Source organism: Prionailurus bengalensis, chromosome B1 (assembly GCF_016509475.1).
Source record: "Prionailurus bengalensis isolate Pbe53 chromosome B1, Fcat_Pben_1.1_paternal_pri, whole genome shotgun sequence".
Classification (NCBI taxonomy): Eukaryota; Metazoa; Chordata; class Mammalia; order Carnivora; family Felidae; genus Prionailurus; species Prionailurus bengalensis.
The window spans coordinates 43,388,211-43,407,896 of NC_057344.1; the positions used below are offsets into that span (position 1 = coordinate 43,388,211).

At 34.5% G+C, this 19,686-nt stretch overlaps 1 protein-coding gene across 1 annotated transcript in view; it reads right to left on the reverse strand.

Moving 5' to 3' along the window:
- LOC122473300 (disintegrin and metalloproteinase domain-containing protein 5-like) overlaps positions 1–19,686 on the reverse strand; it is a 124,202-nt gene that overhangs the window by 18,327 nt on the left and 86,189 nt on the right. The window contains exons 14-18 of the mRNA XM_043563664.1: positions 16,563–16,758; positions 7,455–7,545; positions 6,709–6,928; positions 3,122–3,208; positions 2,312–2,423 (exon numbers count right to left, since the gene is read on the reverse strand). Of these exons, the coding sequence (XP_043419599.1) occupies positions 2,312–2,423; positions 3,122–3,208; positions 6,709–6,928; positions 7,455–7,545; positions 16,563–16,758 (706 nt within the window). The remainder of the gene's footprint in view (positions 1–2,311; positions 2,424–3,121; positions 3,209–6,708; positions 6,929–7,454; positions 7,546–16,562; positions 16,759–19,686) is intronic.

Here is a 19,686-nt window from a genome sequence, read left to right on the forward strand (position 1 = left end):
GTCTGGCCTGACATAACACCTTTTTCTTAAAACGCTGGACAAGAAGAATGTACTTCTATAATTTTTCAATACATTGAGGATTCAAATAGAAAGAAAGGTTGCAGTAAAAACAGAAATTGACAAACTGTTTCTCTGAAACAATTTGATAATATGTGAATCCTAGGGGGAAAAATTTCACATAGGCTGTGACATCAACTCATACAATGAAATAATGGAAATAAGGCTGTTTAAGAATTCAAAAAATGTAACTAGAAAAAGGCAAGAAGTTAAACAGGACCTTCTCAGGTCCCAATTAAAATTGTAATTTATTTGTAATTAAACTTAAATTTCACAAACTCAAATTACTTCTATGCTTTAAACCATGTTCCCTAAGAAAAAAAGATTTTACTTATGACATCCAATGTGCTTTGCACTGTTTAAAAATGATGAGAATTTTTGAAACGGGTAGCCTGTATGATGAATTTAAATATGCAGAGGAACTGATTGATAAGATACCTGGTCTACCAGAAGACACCTGTAGAAACAAAGCTAATGAAAGTTTTTGGAGACCTGCAAACTAATTTCTACAATTCTAAAAACCTACTGTGTCTAGTAAATAAAGCCCAAAGTATGCCATGTTCAAATACATTTGTTGAAAAGATCCTTGGCTGATGCCATCACAATGGACAGACACCTGAATTTAGTAAGTGGCTTGATAAAGCAGAACTTCAAGTCAAAAGGAATTATATATTTGGCTCTATTCCATTTTGCTGCTGCTTAAAAGAAAGGATGTCTGAAAGTCTGCAAGCAATTCAGAGAAGGATAATTGGACAATTAAATGGAAAGGGTCAAAATTACACCTGACCATGTCATAGGACAAAAAGAATCATGTCATTGTTATTTTTTGTTAAATATAGAGCATATATTTAATCCTATTATATTTATACTGTCCTTTTGAAAAGTCTTACATTTATGAATCTTAATAATATACAACAGGATAGCTACAAAATTTAAATATCCAGTAAAGACCTTTTAAAAAGAGGTAAACATCAATTGCTATATTAAACAATATATTATAAAATATTATCCTTATTAAATATTGTTATATTTTTGCTCACATATATTATTTGCTTAATTTGTTGTACTATAAACTATTATCAATTGACACTGGTAATGAGTTCTATTAGTGTTTTGCTTAAATAAGAACATTTATGTAACAAAACAAAACACAGAATAATATAAATTTAAATAAACATCTATTTTATACATATTTATGTGAAAATAAATAAATATGTAAAAATAAATATATATATACTTATATGTTGCATGTTAAATTATTATTCCCTTTTTTTGGGGGGGGGGTTCTAAAACACAGTCTAATATGGCTGTGTGTTAACTCTGTAAAAAGTTGGTCACCCTAGGTTTGCCTTTCCCCTAGTATCCAAGCTTCATGTAAATCTGCCAAGGAATTTCATTATTTTCCCCAAAAGGAAAGGGGTAAGGACGGCTAGCCTCTGATTCCAGGTTATTCTAGGTGGGCTCCAATATCTTCTAAAACCAGGAACTATCCCCCAGATATACCCAGGCCTGCCTAGATCTGCTTAAACTCAAAATACTACTCAGAAAACTCAGGGAAGAGATTCTAGAGAGGGTATTTCTAAAGATTACATGAGAACCCTTACAATGCAGCAGAAAGGAATAAAAGATAGCTTGAAAAATTCTGGTGGCATTAATATAACAACAACTACTAACAAACACTATTTTAAACCAGAAATGTATAAGACAACCCTAAGTGAACAATCTAAATTAACTAGTCAAATTTTATGCACTGAAATTTCTACTTTTAAATTGTCTAACATTTAATTGGGTGTACTTTTTGTTAGTAAACCACATCAATATTAATATAAAAGTATAAAACTTTTAATATAAAAGTATAAAACTGAGCCTGGGTGGCTCAGTCGGTTAAGCATCCAACTTAGGCTCAGCTCATGATCTCACGGCTCGTGAGTTCAAGTCCCACATTGGGCCCTGCACTGACAGGTCAGAGCCTGGAGCCTGCTTCAGATTCTGTGTTTCCCTCTATCTCTGCCCATCCCTGCTCACGTTCTGTCTCTCTCTGTCTCTCAAAAATAAATAAATGTTTAAAAAAAAAAGATTAAAAAATATAAAAGTACAGAACAAACTTCTACCGTCTTAGATTTTTAAAAATCTTACAAATAAAACAAAACCATGCTTGTTGGTATCAGTTGTTTTGCAATCTAGCTTGGAATCTATACTTTAATTTCTTCTCTTACATATTATCTTTGAATAATGAAATTTGAAAGACACTAACCATATGGAGGTATGTGTCCATCATCTATGCTTCCAAATTCTCCCTTCTTCTCCAGGCATTCAGGAGGAGCAAACCCATTTTGACAATGGCAATGATTCAAATTGTTGCAAATCTGGAGTAATCAGAAAATAGAACGTTTTTTTGTGGACCAAGATGGTTCAATAGAGACCAATGAATATTCTATACTTATTCAACAGAGAATTTATTTCAGAGAGTTTATCCATTCCAGAGAATTTAACTTGAATAGACAAATTCAATAAATTTTCACAAATTTTCTCTTGAAATTGTCCATACTTTAGTAAGTATATTTAGCTTCTGCTGCCAAAGCATTTTTTAAAAAATTCTTCATCTCTTTCCACAACCAGACCCAAATATTGGTAATTACCGGTAACATGCCACTAATTATCATTTAGTTGATAGTTTCACAGAACAGCCCAGATTCTAACGAGCAAGACTAGTAAGAAAATTCTAATGACCTTGTTTACTAGTTTCTACTTCCTCTCTGTGAAAATAAGATTATTTTGGTTGTATAATAATTCATGGTGCATATAGCACATTTGCACCATATATTTACCAGATACTTTATACATCCAGAGTCATCTTAAATGTTTCTACTTTATCTTCTCTAATAAACAGTTTGGCAAGACTTCTTGAGAAAATAAGATTGAAGTTATAAATTATAGACTATTAAATGACACCTAGCAGCATGAAAATGATTTTTAGTCATTTTAATGATTTTTTAAAAAGTCTCAAAACTGTTTACTGAAATGTTAAAACATGTTGCTTAAAATGAAAATTGAAATTACTTACTCCATGGCTATTGCAATGATGAGAAGAATTGCACGTCTGATAATTTACCTGGTATTGAATTTCTACACAGTTAAAGTTGACACAGTACTGAAAGCAAAAGGAAGTGAAAATAGGCATAATAATCAGATTGTGTGCCTGGATAATACAGAAGAAAAATACAAGAAAATTTCACAATTCAAACTTTCAAGAATTGGCATAAAAATACAAAAAAAGGTAATAATTGAAACATTGAAATAAATGTGAAATAAGCTATGTGCCTTCAGATTATAAAGATGTAACCACATGTGAGAAGTTAGAAGTTTTATTTTCTTACCATCTAACACTAAAAACCCTCTTAAAAAGAGAACTATCTGGAAGAATAATTTGACTAATTCCTGGAGTTCAAGAATTATCTAAAAAGCGTTTAAAAAAATACCCATGCCTGGGCTGCATCTGAGACATTTATATCGAAATTTCTGGGGGCAGGGTCCCCTCATTATTGCAAGCAGTTAAGGTTGAGAACTATGAGGTGGAAGGTTGAGATCTTAATATCACGGTATGAGCAGCAAAGGAAGACAGCTTATGATTCCATGTTAAAAAAAAATGAGGAGAAAGAGAACAGCAAGGATGACAGATAATTATTTGAGATAATAGGGCAATGAAAGACTCCCAACTATGAGATGGCTAAAAGCCTTCAAATAAAAGGAATGCTTAATTTGTGGATTTACACGGTTCTAATTTATGGCATTAATTTTTGTGACTTTTTCATTTATCGAAAAATTTTCAGTAAATTCAGTACTTTGTGAAAGGATTTTACTTTTTGAGTAATCTAATCTCTACAGGTTACTACATGATTCTATTATTATAACATTCTCCAAATGACAGAATTATAGAGATAGAGAATTGATTAGAATGAGGGATTAGGGATACAGGGGAGAGGTATGAATACAAAGTAAAGCCATTGGACAGTTCCATTTTTGTGATGGAAGAGTTCTGTATCTTGATTGTAGTGGTGGTTCCATGAATATACACATGCTATGGAATGGCACAGAACTACACACACACACACACACACACACACACACACACACTCATATAAAAAGAGATGAAATCTAAATAAGGTTTATACCAAAGTCAATTTCCTGTTTTTTATACCATACAGGTTAAAGACATTAAGACAATCTAGGTGAAGGATAGGCAAGGCCTCTCTGAACTATTTTTACTTTCCATTAAAGTGTTATTATTTCAAAATAAAAAGTTTAATTGAAAAAAAAGACCACCAATAACTGTGGCTAATTCTAAGTAAACGGATTCTGTGTAATGGTTATCCTTCTTCATATTTTTTGCCATTTCAAAAATTATTCAAAGATATATTACCTTTATAATTTACACTTTTATTAATTTTGTATTATTAAAACAGTGAAAACATATAATCACTAAAAATACTAGAAATAAGTGTTCTGAAATACAAAGAGAATTTATCTCTACCTGATGATAGTATGAATGCTTTTTTCCTCTTTTTCCTCTTCTCTATTTTCAAGTCATTTTGTATTTTTTTATAATTTAAAAATTGCATTAATTTTAATAAATCAAATAAAATTCAGCCAGAAAATATAAAATAATAAGGAAGCACTCTAAAGCTGATTAATTCCAACAAAACGTGTTAAGCAAAAAGTGCAAAATCATGTATAGTATACTAATTTTTGTTTAATAAAAGAGATATAAAAAATGCACATATCAGCTCCACTGTGCAAAAACTAAAAGGTAAGATAACTAGAAATTAAATAAAAACTAAGATAATAGAAAAAAATAATAAAAACTAATTGTTTTTTCTATGGGGAGTAGGGGAGAGTAATGAGAATGGGATAGAAAGTTTGTAGGAATGGGAATGGAGTAGAAGGATAAAAAGATGATAATTCTCTGAGTATAATCATATATAATTCTGAATCTTAAAAATTATTTTATATTTCACATATCAATAACTAAAATAAAATAAAATGAACAAGGACAAGGGAAAATCCCAAAGCGTACTGTTTTCAAATAAATAATCTAACCACATCACGTAGGAAAAATGAATTAACCCAAATAATTCTTGAATAAAATATTTTTTATTTCTTTTGTTTGGTTTTTTGAAAACAGTCACAAATATGAAAAGGTAGGAGGCTAGAATGAACCTTATATTGTGGATTCAATTTGGAAGTATAATTTTGACCTCATTCTTTTTAATGTAGGTATATATAGGAATATATATATACATATATATATACACACACACACACACAAACCCATATAATGAGTGTAAGTGTGAATATATATACATGTATACATACACCATATATTCATATGTATTTATCCATATGTTTACATAGACATGAATATTATAAAGACAGATTTCCTAGCTCTGTCTGTTGATAGGACCAGAAGCAGTGACATTCCAGTAGAAAAAGCACAATTAATACCTAGATCTTGTTTTCTAAATACCATTTCCCATTCAGATGAACCAGGGCTTCTTAGAGAATGGCTGATTTTAGAAACTGGGGTAGGAAACATACAATATGAATGAACATCTTGTGATTCCAGAAAGTAAGGAAGCATTCAAAAAGAACAACAACAAAAACTCAAAATGTTAGGAGTTTGTCAAAGAGACACATGAGTCAACTAAAAGAACTCCCAATGGCCAAAGCTAGAAAAAGTTGAACAATGAAAGAAATACAGTAGCACTGGTTTATAACCCAGACTATAACATAAATATCCATGAGTCTATAATCTTACAAATAAATGATTGAATAAATAAACAGAGAAAAATAGACGAGCTATTGAGCCCCCAAGGTGAAACATAACTTCCTACTCCTGAAATATGGACTATGCATAGTAACTTCATTCAAGGAAGGACAACATGGAAAGGGAAATAAAGAGTAATTTTACAGTGAGAAATCTGACAAACATTACATCAGGCAAGCCATCAAGGTTAAAATCAACAACAAGTTATGTACATTTGATAATGATATGGTGAAAAGGCACTTTACCTCTGTGGTCTTCCTCCCAAGCCTAATCATAAGAGAAACATCAGACAAATCTTAATTTGAGGGACATTCTACTGAGTATCTGACCAGTTCTCCTCAAAACTGTCAAGGTCATCAAAAACAAAGAAACTATGAGAAACTGTCAAGAGAAGCCTAAGGATACATAACTAATAATTGTAATGTGGTATCCTGAGTGGAATCCTGGAGAAGACTTTAGGTAAAAGAAATCTGAATGAAGTATGGAATTTATTTAATAAGAATGTACCAACATTAGTTCACTGATTATAACAAATGTACCATATTATGGTTAGATGTTAGTATCTGGGAAAATAGGATGTGCTGCTTGTGGGGAAAGGTGGGCAAGAGGGAAATTTGGGGAAGTAATGCTATGTTCTAAAACGATGTGGTGATGGTTGTACAATTCCATACATTAATCAAAAGCAAATATTTGTACATATCATGGGTAACTTTTATGGTAAATAATATCTCAATAAGTCTGTTTAAAAATGAATTGTTTGGTATATGTTCAAAATGAGTATAACCATAAAAAAATTCTTAAAACACTTTAAGTGTTGTTCTAATTACCATATCAGGACCACACACAGATCCATCTTCTACAAATGTATCATCTCTTTCTTCAGGACTGTCAATTGTTGTCCATGGATTTTTATTTCCCTTGTTTTGGTTCCGATATGTAGATACACACATTTCTTCCCGTACATGTGTGTAAATCACAGATAAATTTGCACGTGACACTAATTCTTTGTGTGGCCAAGCACAAACTAATTTTCCACATAGAAGATGACTAGAAGCATAAGGCAGAAAAAAATATTCTCTTTTTACTGAAATAACATAGATTGCTGATATACCTAAGTTTTTTTAAAAAGTGTCTTACTAATTTAACTCCAGGTCTCAATAATTTTCTCTCAACAAATTTTTTGAGCACAGTGACTTATGTATGATGTGACTCTTTTTGTTTTGTAAGGCGAAGTGGCAAGGGAAAAATTAATGATATTTGCAACCTGACAGCCCTGATCTGTCTGATATTAGCTTATGAAATTTGAGCAAATTATCACTGTTTTTCAATTCTGTCATTAGTAAAACAGGATAAATAATTCTCACTATAAATATCGTTGTTATAACATTATAGGCACTGAACACATGTTATTTGTAGGCAATGGGTAATACTGTTCAGCTCAGATCATGAAACAAAGAAATGTGTGATAAACTGCCATATAATAAGATATAAGATATATTATCATATACATTCTAAGATCTTGGCAATATATAACCAACATCCCAAACACAATTATAATTTTCTAAATACATACGCATAACTACAATGGTTTCGGCCACAGTTTCCATATCTATCTCCTCTTGAGTTTACTTCATCATAACAAGCAAATGGAGCACCTCTAGAAGCTGAAAGAAAAAAAATTTAAGTAAATTACAAAACATAATTCCAACAATCATTATATAAATAATAAACTCACTTTGGAAATTATAATGTGATACCTAAGGAGGCTTATAATTGCCTAGCATTAAAAAGTTGCTGGAGGGGCGCCTGGGTGGCGCAGTCGGTTAAGCGTCCGACTTCAGCCAGGTCACGATCTCGCCGTCCGTGAGTTCGAGCCCGGCGTCAGGCTCTGGGCTGATGGCTCAGAGCCTGGAGCCTGTTTCCGATTCTGTGTCTCCCTCTCTCTCTGCCCCTCCCCCGTTCATGCTCTGTCTCTCTCTGTCCCCAAAATAAATAAACATTGAAAAAAAAATTAAAAAAAAAAAGTTGCTGGAGTAGATCTGATTAAAAAGAGAGCTTCTCATTTAAATCTATAGACTTTGTTCTGCACCAAACAGAAAATAACCAGCAAAATTATTCGAATGCTGTTACATTATTAGGAATATAAGTAGCCATAGCTCTCTCTTTGTCCTCTAAATTGTTTACTTTCTGTCTTAGTTGCCTATCCAGTGTGAAAACATAGTTTGTTCTTAGTCCAAATGAAACAGGAAAGAAAGAGTATCTATAATGCAATGCTGATAAGAAACCCAAAGAGCATTTGGCTTAACTCTTCTTCTTCCACACTTAAGCCCTCATCTCTGTTTCCTAGTATGCTAACAATCACTAAAAAAAGAATTTTGAAGGGCTCCAGTCCCAAGTGGTAACTTACAAAGACCCTGAATTCTCCTCCTTCCATGGACACACCAAATCTACATCTATTTATAGAGAAATTCCTCCTGAAGAACTGAGTACTGAGTGAATGGCTTCTACACAATGAAAGACAGAAAGACCATAAAGAGAATCACAAGAGAGGTGGAGACATGGTAGCAGAGGAAACTTCCACCCTTAATGCTCCAGTAGGGAGGGATAGGACTGAGGGACCATGAGCAGATTCATCTGCCCTGAAATCACAGGGGGAAAAGATGCAATTTAAAAGAGCAACTAAAATATAAAAGATGCAGTTCTAGAACTCCGCCAAATACTAGGAGAGCTGCTGGAACTCTCTATGGGTCAGAGGGGCTGGCAAGCACCACAGTTAACATATCCCCTCCACCTTGATAGCATAGGCAAAAGCAGGATCCTGATACCACAGCTGACAGTTTTCTCAGTGAGATCTGGGTCCTTGGCCCATACCAGCCCTGGACCCTATTGGCACAGATAAAACACTGTGGTTTAAAGGAGCAGCTAGAATATAAAAGAACTAGCCTTAGAATCTTGCCTCATGGCAAGGAAGTGACTAAAACTCCTTTGGGTTGGAGGGGCTGACAAGCACCACGATTTGCATCCTCTTTCTACCTTGATAGCATGGACAGAAAAGGGGCCTGGGTGCCCTAGCTGGTCTACTACCTCAGTGAGTCCCAGGCTCCTAGCCCATGACATCCCCAGTAATCCCACCAAGGTGGCCAAAGCCACACCAGGGCACCCCTGGTCCATGCTCACTACAGTTCCAACCATCTTGCCCAAGTGACATAGGTGCAAAGCATCCGGGGAACACACCAGGCCCATACCACCTTGACTATAGATGGATTTATGGGGGCACTCCCAGCTCAGAATGCCCTGGGACCTCCCAGCTCACACCTGCTTTAGCTCCAGCCACCCCACAAAGTGCCCTGGGAACCTCTAGCCCATGCCCTGCCTTGCTTTAGATACCTTGTGCATGGAGTGCCCTGGGACAACATGACCTTCACCCACTTCAGTTTCAGTTCTGCACTCTGTGCAAAGAGCTCTGGGACTCTCCCCTCTCCTTCCCACTGCCAGTTTGCACCCACTTCAGCTTGCAAGAACAAAGATCAAGGTTAGTTGAAGGAAAGAAATAATAAAGATCAGAGTAGAAATAAATAAAAAATTTAACAACAAAAAAAAAAACCAGAAGAGATCAATGAAATCAAGAGCTTGCTGGTTCTTTGAAAAGATAAACAAAATTGATAAATCTTTAGCCAGACTCATCAAGAAAAAAAGAGAGGACTCAAATAAATAAAATCATAATGAAAGAGCATAAATAACAATTGACACCACAGAAATACAAAGAATTATAAGAGACTACTATGAAAAATTATATGCCAACAAATTGGATAATCCAGAAAAAAATAGATAAATTCTTAGAAACATACAATCTTGCAAAAGTGAACCAAGAAGAAATAGAAAATTTAGGGGCATCTCAGTTAGTTGAGCAACTCTTAATTTTGGCTTGGGTTGTGATTCCAGGGTCATGGGATCAAGCCCCATGTTGGGTTCTGCACTGAGCATGGAGCCTGCTTGAGATTCTCTCTCTCTCTCTCTCTCTCTCTCTCTCTCTCTCTTTCTCTCTTTCTCTCCCTCCCTCCCTCCCTCTGCCCCTCTCCCCTGCTCATATAAACTCTCTCTTTCTTTAAAAAAACAATTTAACAAAACAGGAAATAGAAAATCTGAACACACCAATAACTAGTAATGAAATTAAATTAGTACTCAAAAAACTACCAAAAAATAAAAGTCAAGGTCAAGAATTCTACTAAACATTTAAAGTATAATTAATACCTATTCTTCTCAAACTTCCAAAACATAAAAGAAGAGGAAAGTTTCAAATACACTCTATGCAGCCAGCATCACCTTAAGACCAAAACCACATAAACATACTACAAAACAAAAACTGCAGGTCAATATCTCTGAGTAACATACATACAAAATCCTCAATAAACATCAGTAAATCACATTCAACAATATATGAAAAGGATCATCCACCACAATCAAGTGGGATTTATTCTGGGGATGCAGTGATGGTTCAATAATGTGGATACACCACATTAACAAAATGAGGGATAAAATCATATGATCATTTGTCAAATGCAGAAAAAGTATTTGACAAAATTCAATAACCTTTTATGATAAATCTCAACAAAGTGGGTTTAGAGGGAACATACCTCAACATAATAAAGGTCACATATGAAAAACCCACAGCTAACATCAGACCCAATGGTGAAAAACAGCACTTTTCCTCTAAGATCAGGAAAAATACAAGAATGTCCACTCTCACCACTTTTATTCAACTTAGTACTAGAAATTCTAGCCACAACGATTAGACAAGAAAAAGTAATAAAAGAAATTCAAATTGGTTAGGAAGAAGTAAAACAGTTACTATTTGCAGAGGACATGATACTATATATAGAAAAGCCTAAAGACTCCACAAAAAAAACTATTAGAAGTAATAATTCAGTAAATGTGCAGAATTCAGTAAAGTTGCATGATATAAAATTAATATGCAAAATTTTCTTGTGCCTGTGTACACTAACAATGAAGTAGAATAAAGAGAAATTAATAAAACAACTCCATTTACAATTGCACCAAAAAATAAAATACCTAGGAATAAACTTAACCAAGGTGAAAGACCTGTACTCTGAAAACTAAAGCACTGACAAAAGAAGTTGAAGATGACACAAACTAATGCAAGATTCCATGGTCATGGATTGGAAGAATCAATATTATTAAATTTTTCATACTACCCAAACATACACATTCAATGAAATCCCTGTCAAAAATTCAACAGCATTTTTCACATAAATAGAACAAATAATATTAAAATTTTTATGGAAGCACAAAAGACCTCAAACAGCCAAAGCAATGTTGAGAAAGAAGAACAAAACTGGAAGGATCACAATCCCAGGTTTCAAAATATGGTGCAAAGCTGTAGTAATCAAAACAGTATGGTACTGGAACAAAAAGAGACACATAGATCAACAGAACATAATCCAGAGACCAGAAATAAACCCATACATACATTGTCAATTAATCTATGACAAAGGAGGCAAGAATATACACTGGGGAAAAGGCAGACTCTTCAATAAATAGTGCTGGAAAACTGGACAGCTACATGAAAAAGAATAAAAATTGGCCTACTTTCTCACACCATTCACAAAAATAAACTCAAAATGGATTAAAGACCTAAAGTAAGGCACAAAACCATAAAACTCCCAGAAGAAAACACAGGCAGTAATTTCTTTGACACCAGTCATAGCAGCATTTTTCTAAATATGTCTCCTCAGGCAAGGGAAAGAAAAGCAAAACTAAACTATTAAGACTACATCAAATTAAAAAGCTTTTGCACATCAAACAGAACCATCAACAAAGAAAAAAGGCAATCTACTAAATAGGAGAATATATTTGCAAATGATATACCCAATAAAGGGTTAAGATCCAAATTATGTAAAAAAAAAAAAAAGATCCAAATTATGTAAAGAACTTACACAACTCAACACCAAAAATAAGCAAACAATCCAATTTAAAAAGTGGGCAGAGGACCTAAATGGACATTTTCCAAAGAAGACATGCAGATGTCCAACAGACACCTGAAAAGATACTCATCACTAATCATCAGAAAAATTCAAAGAAAAAACAAAATGAGACACCACCTTATACCTCTCAGAATGACTAGAATCAAAAAAGACAATTAAAGACAAGGACGAACAGGGAGGGGGCAAAACAGAAGAGACTCATAAATATGGAGAACAAACAGGGTTGCTGGAGGGGTTGTGGGAGGGGGGATGGGCTAAATGGGTAAGAGGCACTAAGGAATCTACTCCTCAAATCATTGTTGCACTATATGCTAACTAATTTGGATGTAAATTTTAAAAGTAAAAAAAATAAAAGTAAAGACAAGGATGTAAAGTAAAAGGAACCCTTGTGTGCCTTTGGTAGGAATGTAAATTGGTATGTCCACTATTGAAAATAGTATGGAGGTGCCTTGAAAAATTAAAAATAGAAATATCATATGATTCAGTAATTCCACTCTTGTGTATATACCCAAAAAAACAAACAGACAAAAAAAACCATAATTCAAAAAGATACATGCATCCTTATGTTTATTACAACATTATTTACAGTAGCCAAAATATGGAACAACCTAAGCATCCATCAATAGATGAATGGTTAAAGAAGATGTAATATTCTGTATATATATATATATATGTATAAATATGTATACATATGTGTGTATATATATATATATATACACACACACACACACAATGGAACACTACTCAGCCATAAAAATAATGAGATACTGACATCTGTGACAAAATTTATGGACCAAACGGTATTATGCTAAGTAAAATAAGTCAGAAAGAGAAAAACAAAAACCATATGATTTCACTTATATGTGAAATCTAAGAAACAAAACATGTACAAAAAGCAAAAACAAAAAGCAGAAACAGACCCATAAATGCAAAGAATAAATTAATGGTTGCCAGTAAGGAGTATGGGAGATGGGCAAATGGGTGAAGGGTAATGGGAGATACAGGCTTCCAGTTATGGAATTAATAAATCATGGGGATAAAAAGTAAAACATAGGGAATATAGTCAATGGTGTTGTAATAGTGTTGTATGGTGACAGATGGTAGCTACACTTATGGTGAGCACAGCATAATGTAGAGAGTTGTTGAATCACTACATTGTACACCTGAAACTACTAACATTTTGTGTCAACTATACTTCAATTAAAAAAAGAATTATTTTTTTGGCTCAGTCAGTTGAGTTTCTGACTCTTAATTTTGGTTCAGGTCATGATCTCAGGGTCATGGGATTGAGCCCCACGTCTGGCTTTATGCTGAGCACAGAAACTGCTTAAGATCCTCTCTCTCCTTCTGCCCCTCTCCCCCACTGACACTCTCTCAAAATAAAAAATAAAATCTTAAAAAAAATAATTACTGAATTTTAAAATCAGGAAGGACGCCAATGTGCACCTACTTCACCCCGTCATATGTTTAGTTATGTCTAATTTTTAAATCACAAAAAATTCAAATGTAATAATAGCTGCCCCATCACTTTGAATTGGTTATTTAGAGGTGTGTTGTGTTGATCATGTTAGTAACATGTAATAAAAACTGAGATCTTTTGTTGTCACCACTATTAATTGGCAAAGGAGCTGTCCTTAGCAACTTTACAGTTCTCATAGTTGAAGAACATGCTCAATAAACTTCATTCTCTCTCCTGACTCAACCTATACGCATAAAGGATGCTACAAAACACAATCTACAAATAGATTTGTGAGCAGAATCTACCATAATAAACAATTCTCTTTTGAAAAGGCCTACTCTTGAACCCACCCAATAAGTAATTAGCATCTGTTTGCTTTGTCCCAAATTACTGATTTGATTTGATTTGGTTTGATTAAATCTAGTTCAAACTTCTCAAATCCTCCAAATTCTACCCAAGGACCAGGATTAGAATGGTGCAAAATTTAAATTTAAGGAGGTAGAGTAACAAAAACTCAATACTCAAATAACATCTTTATTTCCCCCATTATTTATTTTTGAGAGAGAGACGGGGGTGGAGGGGGAGAGAGGAGGGACAGAGAGAGAAGGAGGCACAGAATCTGAAGCAGGCTCCAGGCTTCGAGCTGTCAGCACAGAGCCCAACGTGGGGCTCAAACCCACGAACTGTGAGATCATGACCTGAGGCAAAGTCTTACTCTTGGTTTTGGCTCAGGTCATGATCTCGCAGTTTGTGGGTTCAAGCCCCACATTGGGCTCTGTGCTGACAACATGGAGCCTACCTGGTATTCTCTCTTTCTCCCTCTCTCTCTCTGCCCCATACTCTGTCTCTCTCTCAAAAAACAAAATAAAAATTAACTAAAAATTTGAAAGCAACCCAAGTGTTCATCAATGGATGCATGGAAAAATAAAAATGTGCTATATACACACAAACAATGAAATTTTATTCAGCATTAAAAAGGATAGAAATTTTGCAATATTCTACAACATGGGTGAATCTTGAGGACATTACGCTAAGTGAAATAATCAGCCAGTCACAAAAAGACAAATACTATATGATTCTACTGATATGGTACCTAGCATAGTCAAAATCAAAGATACAGAAAGTAGAATGGTGGTTGCCAGGAAGGAGAAAGAATGGAAAGTTATTATTTAACTTTCAGTTAAATCAGTTTCAGTTAAATCAGTTAAATAACTTTCATCAGTTTTACAAGATGAAAAGTTATGAATGGCTCAATATGGTATACTTTATGTTACGTGTATTTTAACACAATAAAAAATTTGTGGAAAGACAAAAGAACCCATTTCATTTGATATGTAGACATTGTCTTATATATTATTTAAAATAATTCAGCTAAAACAGTTTTAAAGCTTCATTGCATTATTTTCTTACTCAGAAGCCCATTACTAATTAGTATTTTACTCTTAACATCATCTTTTAGGTGTTTACATCTAAAATTTAATTTCTTAGAGCTTGGGAACAATTTTCCCATCTTCTGTTCTTCCTAAAATAGACCTGATATATAATAAATATATGTGGATTTTTTGTTAAAGGGGAAACACAAAAAGAGGGATGTCTTATGCCACCATAATGCTGGCATTACTACCTTTAGCATTTTGTGTAAGGCAGGTCTAGTGGTCATGAATTCATTTGGCTTTTGTTTGTCTGGAAAGATTTTATATCCCCTTAATTTTTGAAAGTCAGTTTTGCCTGATATAATATTCTTTGTTGGCAGCTTTTTCTTTCAGTGCTTTGAATATATCTTCCCACTACCTTCTAGACTGTAAGATTTCTAATGAAAATTTTCCTCATAGTCCTATGGGGATTCCTTTAGATGTAAAAACTTACTTTTTTTTCTACTTAAAAAATTCTCTCTTTGTCTTTGAATTTTGGCAATTTTATTACAATGTATTTTATGGATTTCTTTGGGTTTATCTTATTCGAGGTTATTTGGTCTTTCTCAATCTGGATATCCCATTTCCTTCTTCCAGCTTCGGAAGTTTTTAACCATTATTTCTTAGAATATGCTTGCTTTCTTTCTTTTTTAAAGTTTATTTATTTATTTTTAGGAAGAGTGAGAGAGAGAGAGAGAGAGGGAAAGAGAGAGAGCAAGCATGAGTGGGGGAGAGAGAATACCAAGCAGGCTCCACACTGTCAGTTCAGAATCCAATGTGGGGCTTGATCCCACAAACCAAATGTGAGCCAAAAACAAGAGTCAGATGTTCAACACACTGAGCTACCCAGGTGCCCCAAATGTGCTTTCTGATCCTTTTCTTCTCTGTTCTTTTTTCTGGAACTCTCATAATGCATATAGTCCCACTAATGGTGCTCCATAAGTCCTTTAAGTCACTGTTTCTCATTCCTTTATCTTATTTGCTGTTCTTACTTAATCGTTTCCAGTGACTTCTCCTTGAGTTCATTGGTCATTTTGTTTGCTTGATCTAGTCTGCTGTTGAATACCTCTAACGCATTTTTCAGTTGTTAGTGTATTATAAGCATCATGATTTCTGTTTGGTACTTGGGGATCTGGACTAATGGATCAAGTCTTTGCCTCCCAAATAGAAAGCTGGGAACTTGGATTATTTATCTACTCACTTGGTGGTGAGCAGGAGGAGTACCATTGATGTCTAATAGCTCAAGCTGCCACCCCTGTTGCCCCTGGACATCTAGACAGTTCAGACCCATCAGAGCTCCCAGAACTGGCAGGACAGATTCCAGATATTTGGGCATCCCCCTTGAAAATGTATGCATGTTGGATATCTAAGCAAATCCTTCTCTGCTGGGTGAAGCTGAGAGCTAGATGTTTTCTCCCTGCTTGTAAGGCACTGCACTGTGGTAAGAATCTCTAACAAGAGGGTGTCTTGAATCTCCCTACTGCCTTTGGTGAGCTCTGCTTTTTTCTAGTAAAAAACCTTGTTTCATTTAAGCCTAAACTAAACCCCATCACCACAAATTCTATATAATATTCTGACAAGTTGCATTTCCACTTGAGGTTTCTTCCTTTGCAAACAAGAATTCCATATAAATTCTGGGTTTTTTTTCATTTTTCAGAATCAAGAAAATTTTATTTCCTTTAACACTAATACATACTAGGCAAGATGTCACTCATTAAAAATCACATTTACTTTTGTTCTATAAAATTGAATAACAAAGCTTGTAATAATCAGAATTTAGGAAATAAGGAGAAAGTTATGGTCATTACCTCCTCCAATCAATTCTTTACACTGTTTGGTAAATATGCGACATCGTCCTTTGTAACAGAAGGAATCGCCTGAATCACAACTTTGTCCATTACGTGCATAAGTGTCAGGCATACAGTGTGGGGAAACTCCATTGCAATATTCAGTGAAATCACATTCGTCATATGATTTCCTACACTGTATACCAATTGATTTTAGCTAGAAGGGAAAAGGAACATAAGAAAAGATTATGCATCAATGATACTCAAGTTCTACTTCCCTTCAAGTTTTAAATTTTCACTCATTTACTTTTTACTAAGTTGCTAAGAGCAATGAGAAAATTAAGTCTTCTCATTAACTACTTAAGCATTGCACAGAAATTTAAAAAACTAAATTTACTGTGGATAAAGGAGTGGATAATGCTCGTGAGAGAAGTGAGAAACTCAAAGATAAGTAGACTACCATAATTAAAAAAAAAAAAGAAAGAAAGACAAAAAGCACGGCTAAGGAATTAACATAAAAATTACTTTCAAAAAAGTTACTTCCAACCCATTATGGCTATGCTCACATGGACAGCCTCTGGTTTCTCCATATGCTGTTCCTTAAAGCAGAAATCAACCATTTACAAAACAATAAATATACATGATAAAGATTTAGAAAACAGTTTCTAGGTGTTTTTAAAGGTAATTTAAGGACACACAAGACATGTTTATTTCACATATCATATTGTAAACAACTGTAAAAAAATAATGTTCTCAATTACATATCTCTGATCTCTTTAGCACTTATGCTTTAGCTAATAGCTTCCAGGATTCATTTCCTGTATACCTGTCTTCACCAACAAATACCCAAATATCATCACTGCAAACCCTTTCCTCAACCTAAGCCCCAGTTCCTCATCGCTATCATCACTATCCTATGCAAACCAAGTCAAATTTGTTCTAGCTTTCAAAGGTCCTAGAGGCTCAACCTCTGTAACATTCACCACTCCCCAAAATAGGTTTTCTGTATACTTTTTTCCATGTTGGCAAGTATTTGCAATATATAGCAATTCTGACACAAATTCTTCAAGTGATGGGTGGGAAGACAAAACACAATACTTGTGTCACCCAAGCTTATAGAGTTAACAATCAAATAAAAAACAATGATCAAAATTGTTTCTAAAGGAAAATACATATAAGTATAATGAAAAAGTATTAATATTACTTTCTTTAAAATATGCTTCCTGTTATAAATATGTATAAATAGAAATATTACATTTATTCTAATTTCCTCTATTGTTATGACTGTCTTTTATAGCAGTTTAAGGGCCACAGAAAATATGAGGGTTAAGTACAGAGACTTCCCATATAACCCTTGATCAGCACATACAAAGCCTCCCCTCTAATCAACATCTCCAACTGGAGTGGTACATTTGTTACAATTGAACTTATGTGACACATAATAATCACTCAAAGTCCATAGTTTACATGAAAGTTCTTTTATGGGCTTAAAATATGTATAATGACATGTATCTATTGTTATGGTATCTTACAAAGTATTTTCACTGCCCTAAAAATCCTTCATGCTCTGCCCATTCATCTCCCCTTCAGTCCCTGACAATCACTGATCTTTTTATGGTCCTTTTTGTAGTCTGACCTTTTCCAGAATGTCATATATTTGGAATCATAGAGTCTGTACCTTTTTCAGATTGGCTTCTTTCACCCAACTTCTTTTTCAATACTACTTATAAATGTGCAGTTCCTCAAATGTTTTATCATCCTACTTGCTCCTTTATTAAGTGGTGTTAATTTTTCTTTACTTGGCTCCCTAATTCCAAAATGGCCCTAAAACTTAAAAATGGCTGACTCCTTGTTTCTGAAGTGCTTTCTCTTAAAATCTTTTTTGTTTTTTTATTTTGTTTTTAATTTATTTTTATTTTTTGCCAAGACTTTCAGTCTGTACATGTAATGTGTCATTCATTGTCAGGGCTATGACCCTTTACACAACTAATAAGGAATGGGTGGGTTAATTTATTGCCTCTGACCACCACACCAGCCTTGACTGCATAGTAAAGAGAGTATTATGTATATCAGAAAATTCATAGCTTGGGCTATGTACCTTTTGATAATTAGGCCCAACGACTATTCCAGTCTCAATAGCACTTGTTCACATATCCCTGTTGATACAACTGGTTTAAGTTATTCCCTTTTGATGCAGCAATGTCAGGAAACTGAGTAATCTTCTATGCTTCTTGTGTTTGATAGGTTAGTCAATTTTTTTAAAGTTACCCTTAATATGAATACTTATGACTAAATTATATCAAATAATGGAAAAGAAGAGGAGAGTAACATCAGCAAATGTTAGAATAGGAGATTCCTGGCTGCATATCCACACAGAAATGCCTGTTTTAACAACTACCTTGAATGACAATCTGGCTGAAAGGTTCTCTAGTCCCCAGGTGAAGCAAAAAATCTGAGAGTAGATTCATTGGAAGATGGTAAGAACAGTTTGATTTTACCCACATTATCCGTTACTCAAGGTGGCACAGCTCAATGCCAAGAGAGACTCTTGGCTTGTGATTTCTCTGACAGAGGAAAATAAAAGTGATGAGAAGCTGGTTTCCCCAGCCCTGCAAAACACTGTCCAAGAGACTTACTTTTGTCTCACCCGACTCAGACCACTTAGGGAATTGGCATACTTAAATAGTCTTGGGATACCAAGGAGTAGGGAAAAGAGATGGGGATTCACATCAACTAGCACATAGATTACAACAACCAGCCACATATCTAATTAACTGTCTTACAGACTTCAGCAAGAACCTCACCCATGAGCCAACAGGATGCGTTATCTGAGGACACCCACAACAAGCCAAATAACACCCCCAGTACTCCACACTCACAACCTGTCGCCAGAACGACAAACTCTCCAGCAGATGTCACACATGAGGCTCCAACAAGTGGGCACAATCCTGCAGACAACACATGGATATCAGCACCTGGCTGGACTTTGCTGAATTGCACAACCTTGAACACTTCAAGGCACTGTTTTATGGAAATTTTCTGAGGGGCTCTCCATAGCCATACTGACTTTCTGGGATTGAGAGAAGGTGTACAACCCTAAACTCTGGCCCTATGGAGGTATGAAACAACCCAAATAGGAGTGGAA